This window comes from Drosophila erecta, unplaced genomic scaffold, assembly GCF_003286155.1.
Source record: "Drosophila erecta strain 14021-0224.00,06,07 unplaced genomic scaffold, DereRS2 tig00000055-arrow-pilon, whole genome shotgun sequence".
Taxonomy (NCBI): Eukaryota; Metazoa; Arthropoda; class Insecta; order Diptera; family Drosophilidae; genus Drosophila; species Drosophila erecta.
In genome coordinates this window covers 3981766-3999493 of record NW_020825200.1, presented here as the reverse complement: position 1 = coordinate 3999493, position 17728 = coordinate 3981766, and the positions used below count along the sequence as shown (strand labels likewise).

Genomic DNA, 17728 nt, shown 5'->3' with positions numbered 1-17728 from the left:
TTTCTTTTAATTTTCTGTGTATATACAACAACTTAGAACTAATTCGTTTCGGCAATAGTTAATGGTAGACTTAAAGCTAATGGATGGAATGATTTAAGTTTACCACAAAAAATAAAAACAACGGGCGGGCGTGTTCGTCTCTCTTGGTCTCTCTCAATCGTAATCTCGATTTTAAAAGTAAACTATAGTTTTTAAAGGCAAACTAAAAGCTACGAAGCTGTGGTGGCTGTTATCCTAAACGAAACTGACCAAAATAACTGCAGGGAAATAAAAGGAAAACACGAGGGAAAAATCAAAGTACTCTGTTTCATTCAATAAGCTAAGCCTATAAACAAATACTACTTCACGTAGCAACTCCTACTCTATAAATTAAATACAAATTTGCCCTAGTATTTGGTCAGTTCCGTAAAGGGTTAATGTGTGGCGTGAGGGTTAAATTAGAGTATGGAATGGATGACGCCACTTCACATGGCCGTTTCCAAGGGCTGACTGTGACTACGTCCGTTTGTCTGCAGTGGCTGCAGGCCACCCGATCCTCCTCCATCTCCATCGAAATCTGTTTCGAGCAGAGCCTCCGACTTGGAGCGGTGGTACTGATTGGTCAGTGGCGACGGTGTCGTTGGTGACGACTCCTCGGATGCGGTTTGGTACACCGTTTTGGGGCGCCGTTGCGCCGAACCACCCGGAGGCGCCACCGCCACATTTGGTGCGGCCGGTGGTTGTGCCAGTGGCCTTGGTGTCCGGTAATGGGATACTGGAGCTTTACTACTCCGCACGGCAGTGTAGTACGAGTCCGGACGTCGCATGTCCGCTGGTGTTGCCTGCTGACCACTGCTGGGCACGCCAGGCGCCGGGCGGTACAGTGAGGACTCTGTGGAGTAGTTGAACTGATCTAGCTTTTGATCAAAGGGCAGGGAGTCGCCGCTGCTTCGATGGGGCATGAAACTGCTATGCGAGCTTCTTTGGTACTCGGGCAGGTTCTGCTTGAGTTCGCTGAGAAAGGCCAAGCCGGGCTGGCCACGCCTTCCAGCTGGAGTGCCACCTTCGGTTCGCAGTGGCAACGTACTCGCATTTCCGTAGTAATCGGAACCGCCCTCATCGAGCTCCTGGTCCGTGTGATGTATGATTGGCGTATCCTCGGCCACACTGGTGCTGATGGAATTGGCTCGGGTGCCACCGCCGTAGGTGGAGTTATCCCGGAAGCCCTCATTCCGGTAGCTTAGCTCAAAGGCGTCGGGTTGCAAGGCAGCAGCTGCAGCTGCGGCGGCTCTCGCCCGATGGCCACTCGCCTTGGAAATGGTGGCCACCTTGTGACCTTGCTGATCCTGGGCAGGCTGTGCTGGTCTCAGGGCATTCTGGTTCACATACTCGTTGTAGTGGGGCTTCTGTTCGTAGCCCTCATAGCTACCGGCCTCCGAGCTCAACACACTTTTGTCCATGGAATCTATGGAGCCATTGGCCACCATCTGCTTGTAGTCCTGACTCTTGGACAACGTTCCATTGCTGGACATGTTCTGATTAGCCAACATAAAATTGAGTAAAAATCAAGAAAATAATCAAACAAAAATCAGTGGATAATAAAATCAAAACATAATAAAAATCATACATAATTGGGTCTTCTGCGCAGCGAACCCTGCGGATCGATGCTGTTCAAGCTGCGCAAACTTTGACGAATGCTGTTCCTTCTTTGGAGTCGCTGGGTGTGTCGATGTTTGGATTTGGCGAACCAGCAGAAGGCCACCAGGATCAGCAATATGATGGCGAGCACAAAGGCTGAGATAATACTGATGGCAAAGATGTCTGCTCGCCAGGATAAGGGATCAATAATAACCTAAGACCAAAGACAGTTACCAACCAATGTTTATTTTCTATTGTTGCTTGACTTTTTACCCTGGGATCCGATTCGCAAATAAAGCCGCGCTCCTTGTTGCAATCCTCGATCTCGATTTCCCCGAACACAAAGCTCGTGCAGCGATCTATGTGATTGTAGTCCTGAATCCAAACCTTATCCGGATACTTCAAGTGCCTCATCTGGCTCTGCAAATACTTCCACAGCGTAGTCTTATCGGTGCGTATGAAGGGCATTGTGGAGTTCTCCGAGCGGCAGAAGTCTCGGGCTTCGTGGAAAGTCATCGGTGCTCCCACATAGATGAAGCAGGTGTCGTGGACCAGCGCCCAGCCTGGAGGACATTTTCCATCCAGTATGGTCTCATTGTTCATTTGGAAGGGCACGGCTAAGACCTCCAGTAGCATAGGATCATCTGTTGGGAATTACATGCTATAGAGTTGTACTGGATCTAATGATTAAGTGCCAACTCACCTGACTTATCTCTGATACGAGACTGCACCGAGATGGTGTTGTTATAGCTCCAATAATTGTGACGAGCATCGATCTTAGAGCTCCAGGTTTCGAAGGTCCTGGTCAAGAAAGGTACAATATTAATAACCACTTTGCAAAGGTCTTTTTATATCTTACCTGTTTTCATAGTCAAAACTCAAACTACAGGTAGGAAAATGGAGGAAATGGAAGAAGTAAAATTAGAAATTAGATTGCCATTAATAGAATAGTAGAATGGGCACAGAAAAATTGGAATAAAGTTATAAAAAGGCGAGTATTTTCATAAAATCATTTAGATAGGAGCAAGAATAGTTACATGGAATTGTTGACTGTAAGCAGCTCATAGTCGTTTTCGTGGTTCTCGAAAATATTATCCACATATTGCTGGCCCGCTGTTCCAGCCACAATTGTGGCCCTGGTCATCCAGTTAGTGGCAAAATTCCTAAAAAAACAAATATTTTTTAATAAGCTTATAATTTAAAGTAAGTTTGGGGACTTGCCTGTAGAAACCATTGTGAGCCGTCGTCTGATAGATCTGCAATCGCACCTTTTCGAAGCCAGAAACCTCCATGATTCGTCCTCCCACGTTGCTGTGCACATAGTTGTAGCTGAAGTTGGATACCACTTGGCACAATCTTATCACATCCTCATAGCCGGCCATATTTTGGGCAAAGTAGTTGCGATAAAGCTCCACTTCTTGGTACGGCGAGGATTGTCTGCCCTCGACGTACAGAGCTGGACGATTGCGATTCCTCATGAAGAGATTGTGATGCACGAAGCCTCGAAGTGAAGTGGCTGAACCTCGAGAATCAGCTCTAATCCGAAGACCGCCTTGGTTTTCTGTTATCAGGTTGTTCTGCGAATGGGCATCAGAAGCAGGTTGCCTTTAAATTGGAAAGAAATCTCTGTTATAGACCTACCATGAAGTACAACGAGTTCATGTTCTGCACATCCAAATTCAGAGCCGAAGTGCAGGTGGAGAAATTGCCGTACAATTGACGGCAATTCTTCTCTATCCGATTGCCAATTAGGGTCAAGGTGGGCGTGACCTCGCCGGCAGAAGAGTAAGTAACCGCCCCTTTGATCGCACCTGAGATATGAGTATCTGTGAGATTGTGCAGGGCATCGCGATCTGTAAAGTATCTTACGATTAAAACAAATACACAATTCGCATAATTTAAGTAGCTTACATTGGCCCAAAGTGGAAATGGGCACAGTGACGACTTCGGCGATAAAACCATGTGTTTCGGGGGCACCACTAGCCACCAACTGGAGACTCATCGTTGGGCCCTTGGTCTTGAAGAACGCTCTTTGATTATCCGTATCAGATTCGATTTTACCCAAGTAGGTGGCAGTCACATTGTAGATATCACCGTCGTACAGCTTGATAAAATCGGTTCGGCCATACAACTTGGAGTGATTGAACAAATTGGATTGTAGCAACCTGAAGCCGATTGGCTTAGCTCGAAAGGCGGAGGTGAAGATCTTCACACAGTTCACGGGATTGTTATCATATTTGTAGTAGATCAGCATGCGCTCTTCGATGGTCAGCACCTTTTGGGGATCGCATATATCCACCAGGGAGAAGAGCTTATAGGGAAGATCCAACTTCTTCAAGGGCGTGAAACTAGATTCATCGCTATCACGGCCCTCGCCACTCAGCGATACAATGCTAATTCCGGTTCCCAGAGTATTGTTGATGTTCAAATGATTCAAATTCAGTTTACCACTGGGAGCAATCATGTTTATGCCGTGATTAGCCGAGTTCTCTATGCTCACCGAGGTTATAGATGGGTTCTTGTGAATGGCTTGAATGGCAGCTGCTTTGTGATTGTGGAGTATGCCTGCCTGCTCGATTTTGACGAACTCCAGCTGGCTTTCCCTCAATGGCAACCTCGCATGTGACCTGGTGTTGTGCAAGCGATGTTCATATTGGATTTCCTCGAACTTGGAGTTGGCGAACCTTATGCCACCCCAATAAACTTCATCGTCAGCAATGCCATTGCAGCTGACAAAGACGAATACATCATCCCAACGGCATTCGTGGCGATGTCCATAAAGTTGACCATTCAAACGCTCGGCACAATCCTCCATTCTCTCCTCGTCCCCTCGGCACTCCAGTGGTTGCACCCAGGACCAAATTCGCGTCAGTGAGTTCGTGTGGAACTCTATCCTGCGATCATGACCATAGTAGACATTCAGAGGATCATAGCCCAGTTCCCGACAAACCACCTGAGCGTTCCGCTCTGTGAATCTGCTGTCGCAGATAGGAACCCACTGAAGAGTGGTATGATTGAAGTACTCCAGAAAGCCCTCATTCAATCCGAACAATCCATCAGCATCTCCTGTGCAGTTGTTGGCACTGGTACACAGTCTTATGGAATCAAATTCGGTAAGTGGAGCACTCATGTCCTCCAGCGCCCGTTTCTTGGGCTGAACATCGATCAGAGATTCTCGGGTGGCATTTCTGAAGGGCCGCATCACGATAGGTGATTCCCTGTATCCAATGGCCACTAGGGTGCCCAAAACCAATATACCCACGTTGGGCTCAAATTCCATGGTGACGCCATGGTTTATAGTCAAAGTTTTGCCGGGCATGACCGTAATATCAGATGATATGTAGTAGGGGGTACTCTGCTTCGTCAGCAACAAGTCCTTATACACTCTGCCACCTCTATAGCTGCTCAAGTCTATCTCCTGATCCTGATTGAAGGGCACGACCACGGAAACACTGGCATCGTAGCTGTCTTCGATGAGGAAAGGCTGATATATGACATCCGCATGATCGTTCCAGTTGTCAAAGTCGAAAATCTTGGCCTCTATGAAGGCGGTGTCCTTGGTGCCCCACCAGTTCTCTCTCGCCTCAAAGTAGTTGTTCAATCTGGCCGATCTCACACCAGCCACCAAATTATAGTCCATTTCATTGTCGGCTATCAGATTGCGATACAGTCGCACATTCTGGACACCATCCAGTCGAATCACTGCGGTGGGTATTTTATGTTGTTTCCGTATCCTTCTGGCCACTTTCATATAATGACTTCGGTAGTTTGCGGTCATGGTAACTATATTGTTTCCTTTGAAGCTGTTGAATTCAATGCTGGCAGGCACTTGTCCAATGATCTCACTTAGGGAATCCGCCTTGAAAAGCAGCACAAACTTGGCGTTGTTCGACTCAAAGCGATTGTTGTCAAAACGAAGCCGCTTTTCCATTCCATCCAGAGATATCAGTGCTCCAGGACAGTTATTCTCTCTAAAGACATTGGAGGTTATGTTGAAGACTGTGTAGTGACCGGAAACGGAAATGCGGAAGTCGCGATTTCTTTGCCACGTGCTGTTGCCGAAGTAAATCGAGTGAGTGAAGTTTTCGTTGTACTGCCACACGTATGGCAAAGACATCTGAAAATGGAAAAAAGCTAGTTACATTGCATGAACATTTTAATTAGATTTTAATATTACCTGGAAGCCTCCATGAATATTCTGCTCAACTGTCGTATCCTGTATGACGTAATGGAACAGGTTGTTCGACGATCGCAGATCCTTTGACATTTGTCGTATGCCAAGTCCATTCTGGGTGATAAGCGAACCATTGACGTGTAGTGTAACCTCTGATAAGTTACTGGAGATCACATCCCAGAATGGTGACCTGATGAGTATAGCCTCTCGTTCATTGTAGCTAAGCTCCGAGTTGATAAGCTTGATTGATTCGTTGGCTTTCCTCAAATAATACTCCCCATTGTCGCCTATGTAGCGATTGTAGTAGATGCCCGTAATACCCCTCAGATTCTTTTGTATCTTCGTTGATCGAATGGTTAGCGTGGGCACAGCACCGCTGACAATGCGGTTCCTAATGTTCTGAACTGGAGCCGTGACTGTGCTCAGCATCAAAACAGCTCCTCCCAAGGCCTGCAAGCCGCTCTCGTAGTAAATTATAATGCCATAACTGCTGCTGGTAACTGGGAACACGTTTAAATCCCTTTTAACTTGCCACAGATCACTTCTAATATTCTCGGTCCTGGCATTCAGGATGTTTATGCTCTCTGTGGACAGATTGTGTATGGGATTCAGGAGTTGTATTCCAATGACATAGCCTGCTGGACATTGAACCACTATTTTGCGATTGATGTTTTGTCCCAGCAGCTCCTGAGTTCTTATGTACTTGTGCTCGAAGGTTCCCAAGTCAATATTGCTTATTTCGTGGGGCAGGAGGTACGGATCGTAATCTGTATCGAAGGAATTGAAATCGGTGGCCATGTTGAACCATCCGCCAATTTCCTTTTGATCCAACGCAGATATCACTGCATCGTGGGAAACACCACTGCCTTTGTTGTCCTTGATGATGGATCCCGAGATCCTGAAGTCCAGTTGCTTTAGGCTAATACCACTTCCCTTATTGCCAGCGAACTCCGAGTTCTTGATGTTGTTCACAGACTTGCCAGCGTATATGTCGGCATATATAATACCCAAGCCGTCTTGCAGATTGTTCACGATTCTCACATTCTCCAGATTGTGCCGCGCATGATCCATCTGCACTGCGGGCTTAAAGGCATTGGTGGTGTAGTCGAAGAGTCCGGCCTTTTCCACAGTTACATACTGCAGGTCCGCCCTTTCGGCCAACATACTGAAACGAACTCCAGCCCAGGCACCCTCGTAGCACCTGAGACCCACATCGTTCTCATGGCTACAGGTGTTTTCGAACTCGTATTCAGCCCGGCACTTGGTCACGTCGCGATCCTGAAGTGTGCACCTGACACTGGCCATCAAAATGTCCTCGGAAGTGCCAGCGTTGGGTAACTGGGAGCGAAGTAATCTCCAGTCCTGGGGATTCAGGGAGTAGCCCAACTGGTGGCACACCAGAGCTGCATTCAGCACATTCCAGCCATAATCGCACACAGTGCCCCATCGTCCCTTCAGGTAAACCTGAAGTCTTCCCTCATTGGCGCCCGTTCCTCCTACTAATCGAACTGGAACTCGCGGCACTCCATCCGACGGTATTACCTCCGTTTCCATATCTATGGCCTCTGTTTCGCTGTCCAAATCGATGGTTTCCGTGTCATTCGATTCGCCCATAATCGTTTCTCGCTTCAAGGTGAAGAGTATGTCATCGGGTCGGCGTCCTCTGGCTTCCAATTTCCCTGCCACCATCATGCCCACACTGGGCTCGAATTTGAGCGTGGTACCTGGCTGGAGTATGAGCTTACCACCAGGTCTGATATTGATGTCCTTGGTCACCGTATACGTTCCAGCTGGCACCATATCCTGGCCATCCACTTCGCCACCAATGACATCGCTTCCCTCGTGGAAAAACCGGGGAACCACAGTGGAAACCGTAATCATGGCCGTGGAACCCGGATTGGAGCTGTGCAACAGGTATGGCAGGTAGTTGATCTTCGCCAGATTGTAGCGATCGTTGCGGTGGAACAGCCGAGCGTATATCCTGTTCTCATCCGTGTGACCCAGCCAATTGCAAGTGGCGTTGATAATCTTACTTTGATCCGTGAGCTGCGAGCCGATCTCGTACATGGAATCCAGATTGTGCAGTATGTTCCGGAATATGTCAACATTACTTGAACCCACCACGACGGGAGCTGCCACCCGGGACCGCGGATTCAACCGACCAGCACCATCACTGCCCTCTGAGCCTGCGATGAGGGGACCAAAGGCCTCCGTGATATTGTTGCCTCTCACAAAGTTCCTTGTGAATAGTATATACTGTACTTCGGCTCTGCTGTAGGGCGATAGGCCCAGAGAAACCACATGGACTCCGCTGTTTCTCATAAAGTAGTTACTCTGTATGATCAGCTTGACCGGAAAGTAATTAAACTCCGGATAGATGTAGTCGTTGTTGATGAACAAACAACCGTAGGCACCAAAGCGGAACACATTGTACTCGATGCGTCCTTGAAGATTCAAAGCTGGGCTTAGATATATGGAGTTCGCTTGGGAGTACTTAAACTGATTATGTCCTAGCTGAAGCTGCATATTGGGTCGCCCATTCGCAGTGGCCTGGTAGCAGGATTCAATGAATATATCGTTCTGTTGACTGCCGTTGAAACTGTTTCCCGTGATGTTCACCCAAATGGGCCGACAGAAATTGCCGTGGAACACTCCCGTCTCCAGGTTTCCGTCGATCTGCGAGTACTCCACCACGCTGGTTTGGTTAAACGGTATGTACTCCATTCGACTCACGTCGGATGTCTGGTTCAGCCAAGTGGCTATGCCATAGCCCTTGTTGGCAGTCAGAGCCGACCTGGAGATGTTCCGATTGCCACCATAGTAGGTGATGTTAACGCCGGCGCCATTGTTAAAGCTGATGTTGGAGCTGGTTATGTTCACGTCTCCAGCTCCGCTCGTGACATGAACCCCTGCCACATGACCGTTTCCGGAGACAGAGCTGCTGTGCACATGCAGCTTGGATCTGATATTGTCGATGGCAACACCACGACCGCCATTATCCTCCACCGTGGACTGTGACACCTTCAGGTCGTAGGCCACCGAGTCGCCGGACGTCATCCGGAAGAAACCATTTAGCTCCTGCCTGGCATCCGCTCGTATCCTCACAAACATTTTCTCCCTCGTCGAGGTAACACTTTGGGGCCTCGTGAAGTTCCTGGCCTTCCATGCGAACAGCAGGCGATCGTTGGTCGAGGCTCCATCGTAGATTTCCACTGTGGCCGTTTCGTTTTGCATCAGGACAAAGTTCTCAAAGTGGAGCGTGAGCAGATATCCCGGTCGTGTAAAGAAGTACTTGCCACACTCCTTGCCAGATCCTGCGTAATACTTCTGCGTGAAGGACAGCGAAATGGGATACGTTTGTCCCGACGTCGTGGGCAGCGTGCAAAAGTCGTATATGCTGGCTCGATCCTTTCTTTCCGTGCCCCTCAAGTCGTGCCCCACATATTTGATGCCGTCTCCAGCGTTATCCACTATGGAGCAGCCATCCAACTGCACTGCGCCTTGACTGGAGTTGACGAAGACTCCAATGCCGTTGCACTTCCTCACGGTGACATTTTGCAGCTGGAATCCTGCCCAGGGCCGCGTGCTATTGAATCCTGTGTAGGCCGAGTGACTGATCACCACGTGCTCCATTTGCGGTGGCAATCCTTGGACTTCCACTGCCGACTTGGCACTGAAGCCTGCGCCACTTCCCGCCCTTATGATGTCCACATATTTCAGACGTGACTCCGACTGGGCCGCATAAACGATGTTGTCCCTGCCCAGTGCCTTTGTGGATGGCGCATTATCGAAGTATATGCCACGCCAATGGCCCAGAGTTTCGGAATGGACGGGCAGACATTGGACGCCCAGATCGTTGTGGTAATCACAGGCACCAGCTCCCATTTGCCTGGAGGTCCAAGCGCAGTCCTGAAGACTTCCCTCGCCGCCTCTACACTTGGGCTGCTCGTACAGAAGACGTGGATAATATCCTGGCGTTCGCTCCACCCAATTCCAGAATCTGCCGCCTCTATAGCCCAGCTGCTTGCAAGCCACTCCATAGTCCGCCAGTGTCCAACTGTTCAGGGCAAATATTGAGTTATTAGTTATTAGGTGAGTGATTGAGTCACTGAGTGCACTACTCACTTTCTGGAGTTGGAGCAGACCGATCTCCATGCTCCCTTGTGGAACAGCTGCAGTCTGCCCTCGACGGGAGTGGGTCCATCCACCAGTCTAATGCCCTTCTCTTGGTCATCGGGCAGCTCCAGCTTGTAGTTGGCCGTATTACTCTGGGATCTCAGCACAATTCTGGAGGTCGGTGTGCCCTAGAAGGTATATTTATTGGGAAATTTAGATACTAAATCATATAAACTCGCAGCAAAAAAGAAAATCTTCCTCAATGGTAATTTTGTAAGCCATTTTCACTAGCCATTTTTTAGTTCAACCATTTCAACGCGACTCTGTTTCCCTCACGTAGCATGCAATTATGTTCGTTTTCAATTATGATATCTTCTCGCCACTTGGCCTTCGTTTGCCAATGAAAACCGACATGAAAAACACATAGTATATGAAATTTCCGAAGCAATTGGGGCATCAATTAACACCTATGCAACAGAGATCTCCAAACGAAGAGTCGCCCACTGCCGCAAAGCAGTTTTATTTAATTAACAGCAAGGCGCTGTGAACTCTTAACCCTTGAGAGCCCGTGACTCACTTGTGTTTTGCATATCCCAAAAAACGTGTAAAATATGGAGAGCTTAGAACTGGCTTAAGAGTTTGACAAAGCTAATTTAATCATTTCCCTTTCGGTCTGTGGCTTGCTCAATTATGCCACTCCGACATTCACTTAAATCTAATTAACCCCCGGTGACCCCTTGACCGCTGATTAAGTGGCTGCAGAAGCTCAGAGCGGAGCGGAACATGTAAAGTGCGCGTCATAATTGAGAGGAAGTCAACTGAACTTGGCTGACCCAATTACGGGGTTAAAGATGGAGCAGGTCCTAACCTACCACATACTGTATTATGGCATCCACATGCACTCCGCTCAACGCTCCACATGAAATGCGGTATCTCCCCTTCTCCACGATGTGTAAATCAGACAATCGTAATCTTATCACTGCCATAAAGTCAACAATGAGGGAACTTCAGTACGAAGCTCTTGCATGGAGCTTATCACCAGCAAGATTACTCACAGGGCACCCTCGGCTGATAGCAACAGGTGCCGCTTAATCATTCACAAATGGCAACAGGTGTAGGCAGAAAATGACTTCAGACTACGGATTTACTCCATATAAAGCGAACTATTTGCTTAAATTGACTCAAAATAATTATTTGCCTATAATTGCTCTTGAAACCTGCCTATAAATGCTTCTTATCATTATTGTAATGTGAGTTTTCATCATGAACATTGCTGTCGTTTCCCAAGCTCATCATGGTAATATGATTTCATTGGGGCTATTATTTGTGCCATTTCCTCAGCTAATTTCGTACAAACATTTCCCTTTCACCCACCACAGGCATTTCATGCCCTCTATACAGAGTTTCCCCCAGTCAATCAGGCTCAACTTGCTAAAAATTCATACAGAGCATATTTAAGTAAAAAACTATAAGTTTATATACTGTATATATACAAACTGGTGCACTTAATAGGATTTCCCAAGTTAAGGTTCTAGGGTTTCCCCCGTCAATCATGCTCGAGTTACAGCCAGCTTTTCCGAGCGTGCCTAATGAATTTTCCCCATTAGGATTTTCCGACTTACCACCGCCTGCAGGACGCCGTTGATTTTGAGTCCCTTGGTGGGGGCAAACTCGATGGTAACACCCGGCTCGATGGTCAAACGGGCTCCACGCAGGACCTCGATATCGTCGCGTGCCAAATAAGGACTCTCGCTGCGCCGCAGGATTCGGTCGCTGAGGATTTCGCCGCCTTGCAGCTCGGTGTACGACGCAGATGACGTCATCGATGGGGTGGTACCTTGTGGCGCCACGGTGACGTCTGCGCCGGAATGTCGGGTTGCTGGCAAAAGCTGGGTGGCGCCATCGAGACTGGCGAACTCGATGTCATTATCCTGTAGCAGTTCCACCTCTTTGGAGTCCTCGGCTTGTCGGATTTCTTGGCTCTGCGCCAAGTGGGTCGAAAAAAGCAGCGTTACGAGCATCCATAAACATATGCTGGCCCATTTTGGATTTATTTGGGGTTTACTTTTCCGCTGGCAGTTGGTTTTATGTCGTTGCAGCTTCATTTGTGCATCGTTTTCGTATCACTAATCGTTGTCGTTAAATTTGGTTTATTTTCGCTTTCAATTAATTACTTCACTAACGGTTTTTATTACACATTCGCCATGGCAGTTTCGTGATTATTTAACAGCTGAGGGAAAAAGTTGGGATTTATACTTTAATTAGTTGGCCTTCCTCTAACATTTATTCAAATATCTTAGACTTTATATTGTATAGTTAATAATTTATGGGCGGTCACGTTAAAAAATTCTATTTAGATTTTATGCAATCCAATTTCGGCACATTTATTTAAATTAAAGAAGTTTTGTTTGGGAGCACATTCTTTATTTACATAAAAAAATTAGGTTGCTTTTAATAAAAATTTCAACACTTTAGAAGTACTTTATTATCATATTTTAGCTTAATTTTTTAGTTTCACTTTTTGGCTTTGTTTTGGTAAAAGGGGTAATCTTTTTCAACAGTTGTTATTGTTTTCAATGCACTTTTCTGTTATTTCTCATTTATTGTTGCTTTTTCAACACCCCAATCTCGAATATCTTGAGATTTCCCAACAGAAACATGAGAATTTTGGTTGGCTTCATTGTCAACAAATTTTTCTGATAAGCCACCAAGAGAACGGGCCCAAAAAAAAGAGTCGGAAACAACAACAGAGCTTCTACCACATCACACACACACACACATACATATCAGCTTTCAGAATTTTGTTTTGACTTTTCCAATTTTCCCATAAGAACACGTCCGTACGCAAAGAACCGTTAGCAACGACTGAAAAACCGAGAGGGTTTAGTACATTGCATTACCCACAGATAGAGCGAGACAGAGCGATTCAAAGAACGGCTGGGAAAAGAGAGCGGCCGATGAACAACAATAACAAAAGAAATGAGACAAACAAACAACAATATGTTAAATATTGGGGAGTTGTTGGAATTCCCCCGCTTTAGTAAAATAACTGTAAATGTGGAGGCACTCCATTCATGCCACAAGAGGGAGCGGGAGAGCGAGAGAGCTCGTGTTTTTCACCAAGTTTTCTTTTATTTGCCTTCGGTTACGTGTGCGTAGTAAGAAGAAAGAAGAAAGCATTTCCACCTTCGGCTCATGGGCTTTACCAAAACTTTCCCCCACCCTCACTTTACACTGGCAGAAATTTGACTAGCTGAGGATCACTAAAAGAACCTGACTAAGTCATAAAACTTTTTTAAAAAATAATGTAATATAAAGTTGGTTATTATTAAATATAAAATACAAATATATATGGATTATATATAATATATGCATTAAATATTTTTCATAGTAATTTTTATGATTTTAAGGAACGTTTTCTTCAGTGCACCCCCAACATTCTTGATAACCAACATTTTAAATTTATCGAATATGCAAAGCAGCTTTATGGGGCGGGGTTCTGAGGATAGGGGGAGGAAGCAGGGGCAACGGTGCGTGTGTGGATTGTATCTTGTATCTGGTATCTGGTATAGGACGGTCGATGGATGTGACTCAACTGCAACGCTGAATGTTGTTTTTGTGGTTGCCGTGACTGCGTTTGAAGTGCATTCAAAAGTTTATTGTCTGCCTTTTTATGGGTTTATTAACTTTAGTTAAGTTTGGTTTGCTCTTTGCCATTTTGCGCTTCTCATAAGTTAAGTGAACGCACCAAGTTCCGATAAAAATAATATTAACCTCAATGGCTGTACACAGTTACAGTTCAAGTTCTTGACAAAGTTTCAGTCCATTTGATTGCATTAGCTGATTAGATTAGATTGAAAACAAGCTGACTGCAAATAGATCACTCACTAAAATAAGTTTTGAAATTAAAACTATTTCCGCCAATTTTTCAATCACTGTACATTCTAAATCTGTGAAGTTCAATTCCCCAAGCAGTGTTCTAGTTTTATTGAGCTTTCTGAATGGTTCTGTGAAAGGGATTTCCCGCTGTGCAGCTGTTTTTTCGGCCAATTTTACAGCAATTTAATTTAGTTTCCGTTCCACCGAAGAGTTCAACAAACCTTTGAGCCAATGTTAGAATAAAGCCAATTGCCTAAACAATTTCATGCTCGTTTGAGGTCTTGTTACTGTCCAATTTGCTTTGATGTACCCAAATATATAGAATTTGTTAGTCACTTGCCGGCTTCCATGATCGTTGCATGACTAAGACCTACCCACACACGTAAAATGGTACTCACATCTCCATTCGAAGACGATCATGATGACGCTATATGTAGTAAGCTTGACCAGCAAGCTTGCCTTCCTATTATCGCAGACTCAAGTGAAGAAACACGTATGTTTGAAAAAAAAACCTAAAATAAGGTATATATATTTCAGTCTCAAAACCTGTTGATTTGTTGTTTCTATTATCTTTGGGATTTTATAATGCACCGGGAATGCCTGTAGTCTTTGTTTGGCCTTTCCTTATCTACGCCAAGTGATTGATAATGCCCCACTTCCTTTTACGTTTGCGAAAATGTTCTTATAATTCACTTTTCCACGTTTTTATGGCCAACCTGTTGTAACCAGAATGGCACAGCGTCATCGGCTTCTATATTCAATTGCCATCGAATGACTAATGCGGAACGGAAGTGACAGAGGAACTCCGAGAGGAACTAGTGTGTGCAGGGGACAAGCTGTCTATAGGGAGGGGATAAAAGGTAGCAAATTAAAAAAAAAAAAACAAGTGCAACCAACGTTGCGGCTCGCTGAACGCATCAACTTAAAAGTTGCAGTTGCAGTTTATTGGCCACAAACCAACGCAAAAAAAAAGGAAAATAAAACTAAAAATTGCCGTAGATGAGGCAATTAGTTGGTGGTGCCAAGAAAGCGTGCAGAAACGGGAAGAAACAGAGCAAAAGCTAACAGAATTTTCGGATCCATCTTTATACTCCGCTGATTTTCTATCCAGTCAAAACTTTGTCAGCGAAATCTAAAAAAAACCTTTGGGACACCTTAAAACTTGTAAAATCGCCTGAGATCCCCTAGGTTGAATTTTCTTTCAAAAAATCATCAATCACAGTGATAAATAACATAAAACCGCTTTTAGTCCGTATTGGTAGATTATAAACTTCATTTTTCGTTTATTTGAAAGCCATTCAATTTGCACACAGACCACCTATTTTTAAGTGGAACAAGCTCATATATTTGATTCTTTTGCTCCAGAATCCGATCACTTTTAAGCCGTCATTTAATGCGCGTCTTGTATGTTTTCTTTGTGTACTCCACTTGCCGTTTCACAGTAGTGGTGTGTTTGGTAATACTTTTTTTGGTGGTGCCACCAACACAACCTCACTTTCTGGCCAAAAGCTTTGGCTTTTCACTTTGGGTTTTCTCAAAAAATATCAATTTAGACACTATTTTAACACAGATATGCGGCTTTATCTGTTAAGTTATAATCTTGGGCGTTTTAGTTCCGATTTTTTAGCTGTTCCGAAGCGACGCTTATTGCATTTAAGGCGCGGTCAGTCAGCGATCACTCACACTCTGAAGAACCGACTGTACGTATACGTGACAGCCAAGAGAAGAAACAACAAAGCACCGTTGAGATCAATAAGTTACTACTGCCAAGCGTTATTTTCCCCGATCAAGCGCACACGTCCAACATCGAACACCTTCTGAACCGAACTGAGTGCCGTCGCAAAACTGAAAAACTGAATAAACGGAACGACGAGCGGCACAGAGCGCACTGAGTTCACGAGAGAAGAGCCGTCATTCAAAGTTGGCCAGGTAAACCCATCTGGCCCCAAAGCTTTCGGTCTTGCGAGCGGGTGAGCTGCGTTCGCACTCCACTCTCAGCTGCCTTGGCCGAAATGCTAAATGTGGCCAGTGCAGTGCCAAAGCTTGGGGTTCGAGTTGGCTACTTGACCTGTTGCTGTTGGTAACCGGTTAACAGGCGGCGCAGTCTTGTGGTTGGATTGTGGATCTGTTAGACACGGAAAGCTGTTAAGAAGTAAAGGCATGTAGTGCCCTTGTCCTGGAAAAGGACTTGGGCCGAGGGACGGGCATCCTATGGCCAGCGTAAGCTCGTCGTATTCGGGTCGAGGGATCTCAACTTAACGAGAATAAATATTAGAAGTGCCTGTAAAATAATTGTCCGTCAAAAGGTATCATTTATTTTTTAATTTCAATATTAATAAGTGCAATCACATTACCTGGAAGAGGGTGTCCTCCCTGGACTCGATATCTTCTTCTATTGATAAATATTTTCTATTTTCTTTTGATAAATACAAAACGTATGCTTTTTCAAGGACTTACAGAGTCGCCTCTTTTGTACATTTTATTGCTAACAATAAATTCTATTGAGCGTTGTAATACTTAGAATACTGAGGTATGTCGACTCCTACGAATTAAAATGAATGATATGAATAACATGAATAATGAAAGGACAGTTTGTGGCCTCACTGGCGCCACTGCTTTATTTTGTTGGTACTAACTTTCCGAGGCGCCATCATGATCATGGCGAGATCGAGAACTACAAAATCACAAATGACATCACAACAGGGCCGCTAGTTGATGTTGCGGCGAAAGTAGGTACTAAAGGGGTCTAAAAGAGCGCCACCTAGTCGGTCGTAAGGCGCAAACTTGGGCGCGGATTCTATTCGAGTTCGAAAGAATTCAAATTCGTTCGTAGTAACATAAGTTAACTTTATTTAATTTAATTTAAAATATTCATCCAACTGCAAAATGTTTGTAATTTAGTAGGCGTGTGCGTGTAGACTAACGCGTGGTCATCATGTTGGTAAACTCCTCGAAATTGATGTGATTGTCCTGATCGACATCGTACTCGCGTATCATCTCCTCCAGCTCGTCGTCTTCCAATTTTTCGCCAAGTGCCATGAAGACAGCCCTCAACTCGGTAGCGGATATGTACCCATTGTTCTCCTTATCAAAAACACTAAAGGCATCGCGCAGCTCCTCCTCCTTACTTGTGTCACGCATCTTGCGCAGAATCACATTGTAAAACTCGGCAGCCGAAATGGTTCCATTTCCATCGGAGTCCACCTCGTTTATCAAGGACTGAACCTCCGCTTCGTTGGGCTGCCGACCTATTGCGCGAATTACCAGTCCCAATTCCTTCGAGGTGATGGCTCCTTCGTTCTCCGTGTCCAATATCTTAAAGGTTTTTTTGAACAGGTCCTGCTCCTCAGTGGTCAATTCATCCATTTTTGCTTTATATTATTACAACACGAATATGCTATTATGCTCGTAGGTTTAGTTTTTCGATAGAGCTGATTCCCAATTGAGGTTGATAGGCTTTGAAGGAGTTCTACGATTGAAAACGATTGTTATTCAAAATATTAAATTTCCCAACATAAGCGACGCCCTCAGCCATTTAATAGATATTAAAAAACATTCGTGTTCCATGAGTTCATAAACTTTTAATGAATAAAAGGGCATTAAAAGAGCATTCTCACGCACAGTTTGGCAAACAAATCACGTGCTTTCCTGGACACAAATGATATCATCTGGCGGAGAAACTCTTTCGCTTTACGCGAATTATTTTATAGTTGAACCAGAAATTGATGTTATCGGTGGGGGATGAAATGGGCGCCCATTCCGCCCAATGAGGAAATTCCAGGAAGCCGGCAACTCCAACTGGCGGTGATGACAATTTGCGTGGCATTTTAATTGAACTTTCTACGTGCTCAAGTGGCGTACTTTGATTTGAGCCCCATCCACCGATTTTTCGTCGATTTGAGTCAATGTTAAAGGCGTTGCCACAAACCGCAAACTGTCGTG

The 17728-nt window shown here is 45.3% G+C and overlaps 2 protein-coding genes across 5 annotated transcripts; both read right to left on the bottom strand.

Annotated features, from left to right (window-relative positions):
• LOC6541686 (protein bark beetle) lies at positions 1-15696 on the bottom strand. 4 transcript variants are annotated; one of them, XM_001968584.3, is made up of 13 exons: positions 15470-15696; positions 11530-12137; positions 9917-10095; positions 5795-9848; positions 3529-5734; positions 3259-3470; positions 2839-3194; positions 2655-2780; positions 2477-2500; positions 2321-2418; positions 1891-2261; positions 1607-1831; positions 1-1514 (listed from the first exon to the last, which is right to left on the bottom strand). In XM_001968584.3, the coding sequence occupies exons 2-13, from the start codon at positions 12010-12012 to the stop codon at positions 465-467; spliced, it is 9384 nt and encodes a 3127-aa protein (XP_001968620.2). In that variant the 5' UTR covers positions 12013-12137; positions 15470-15696; the 3' UTR covers positions 1-464. The 4 variants fall into 4 exon arrangements, with proteins under 4 accessions (XP_001968620.2, XP_026834305.1, XP_026834304.1 ...); XM_026978504.1 differs by lacking the exon at positions 15470-15696 and adding an exon at positions 14185-14264; XM_026978503.1 differs by lacking the exon at positions 15470-15696 and adding an exon at positions 12691-12787.
• Positions 15697-16666: 970 nt separating this feature from the next.
• On the bottom strand, positions 16667-17233 carry LOC6542570 (neo-calmodulin). The gene has a single exon (XM_001968583.3). The coding sequence runs from the start codon at positions 17150-17152 to the stop codon at positions 16706-16708; it is 447 nt and encodes a 148-aa protein (XP_001968619.1). The 5' UTR covers positions 17153-17233; the 3' UTR covers positions 16667-16705.
• Between the last annotated feature and the right edge of the window lie 495 nt (positions 17234-17728).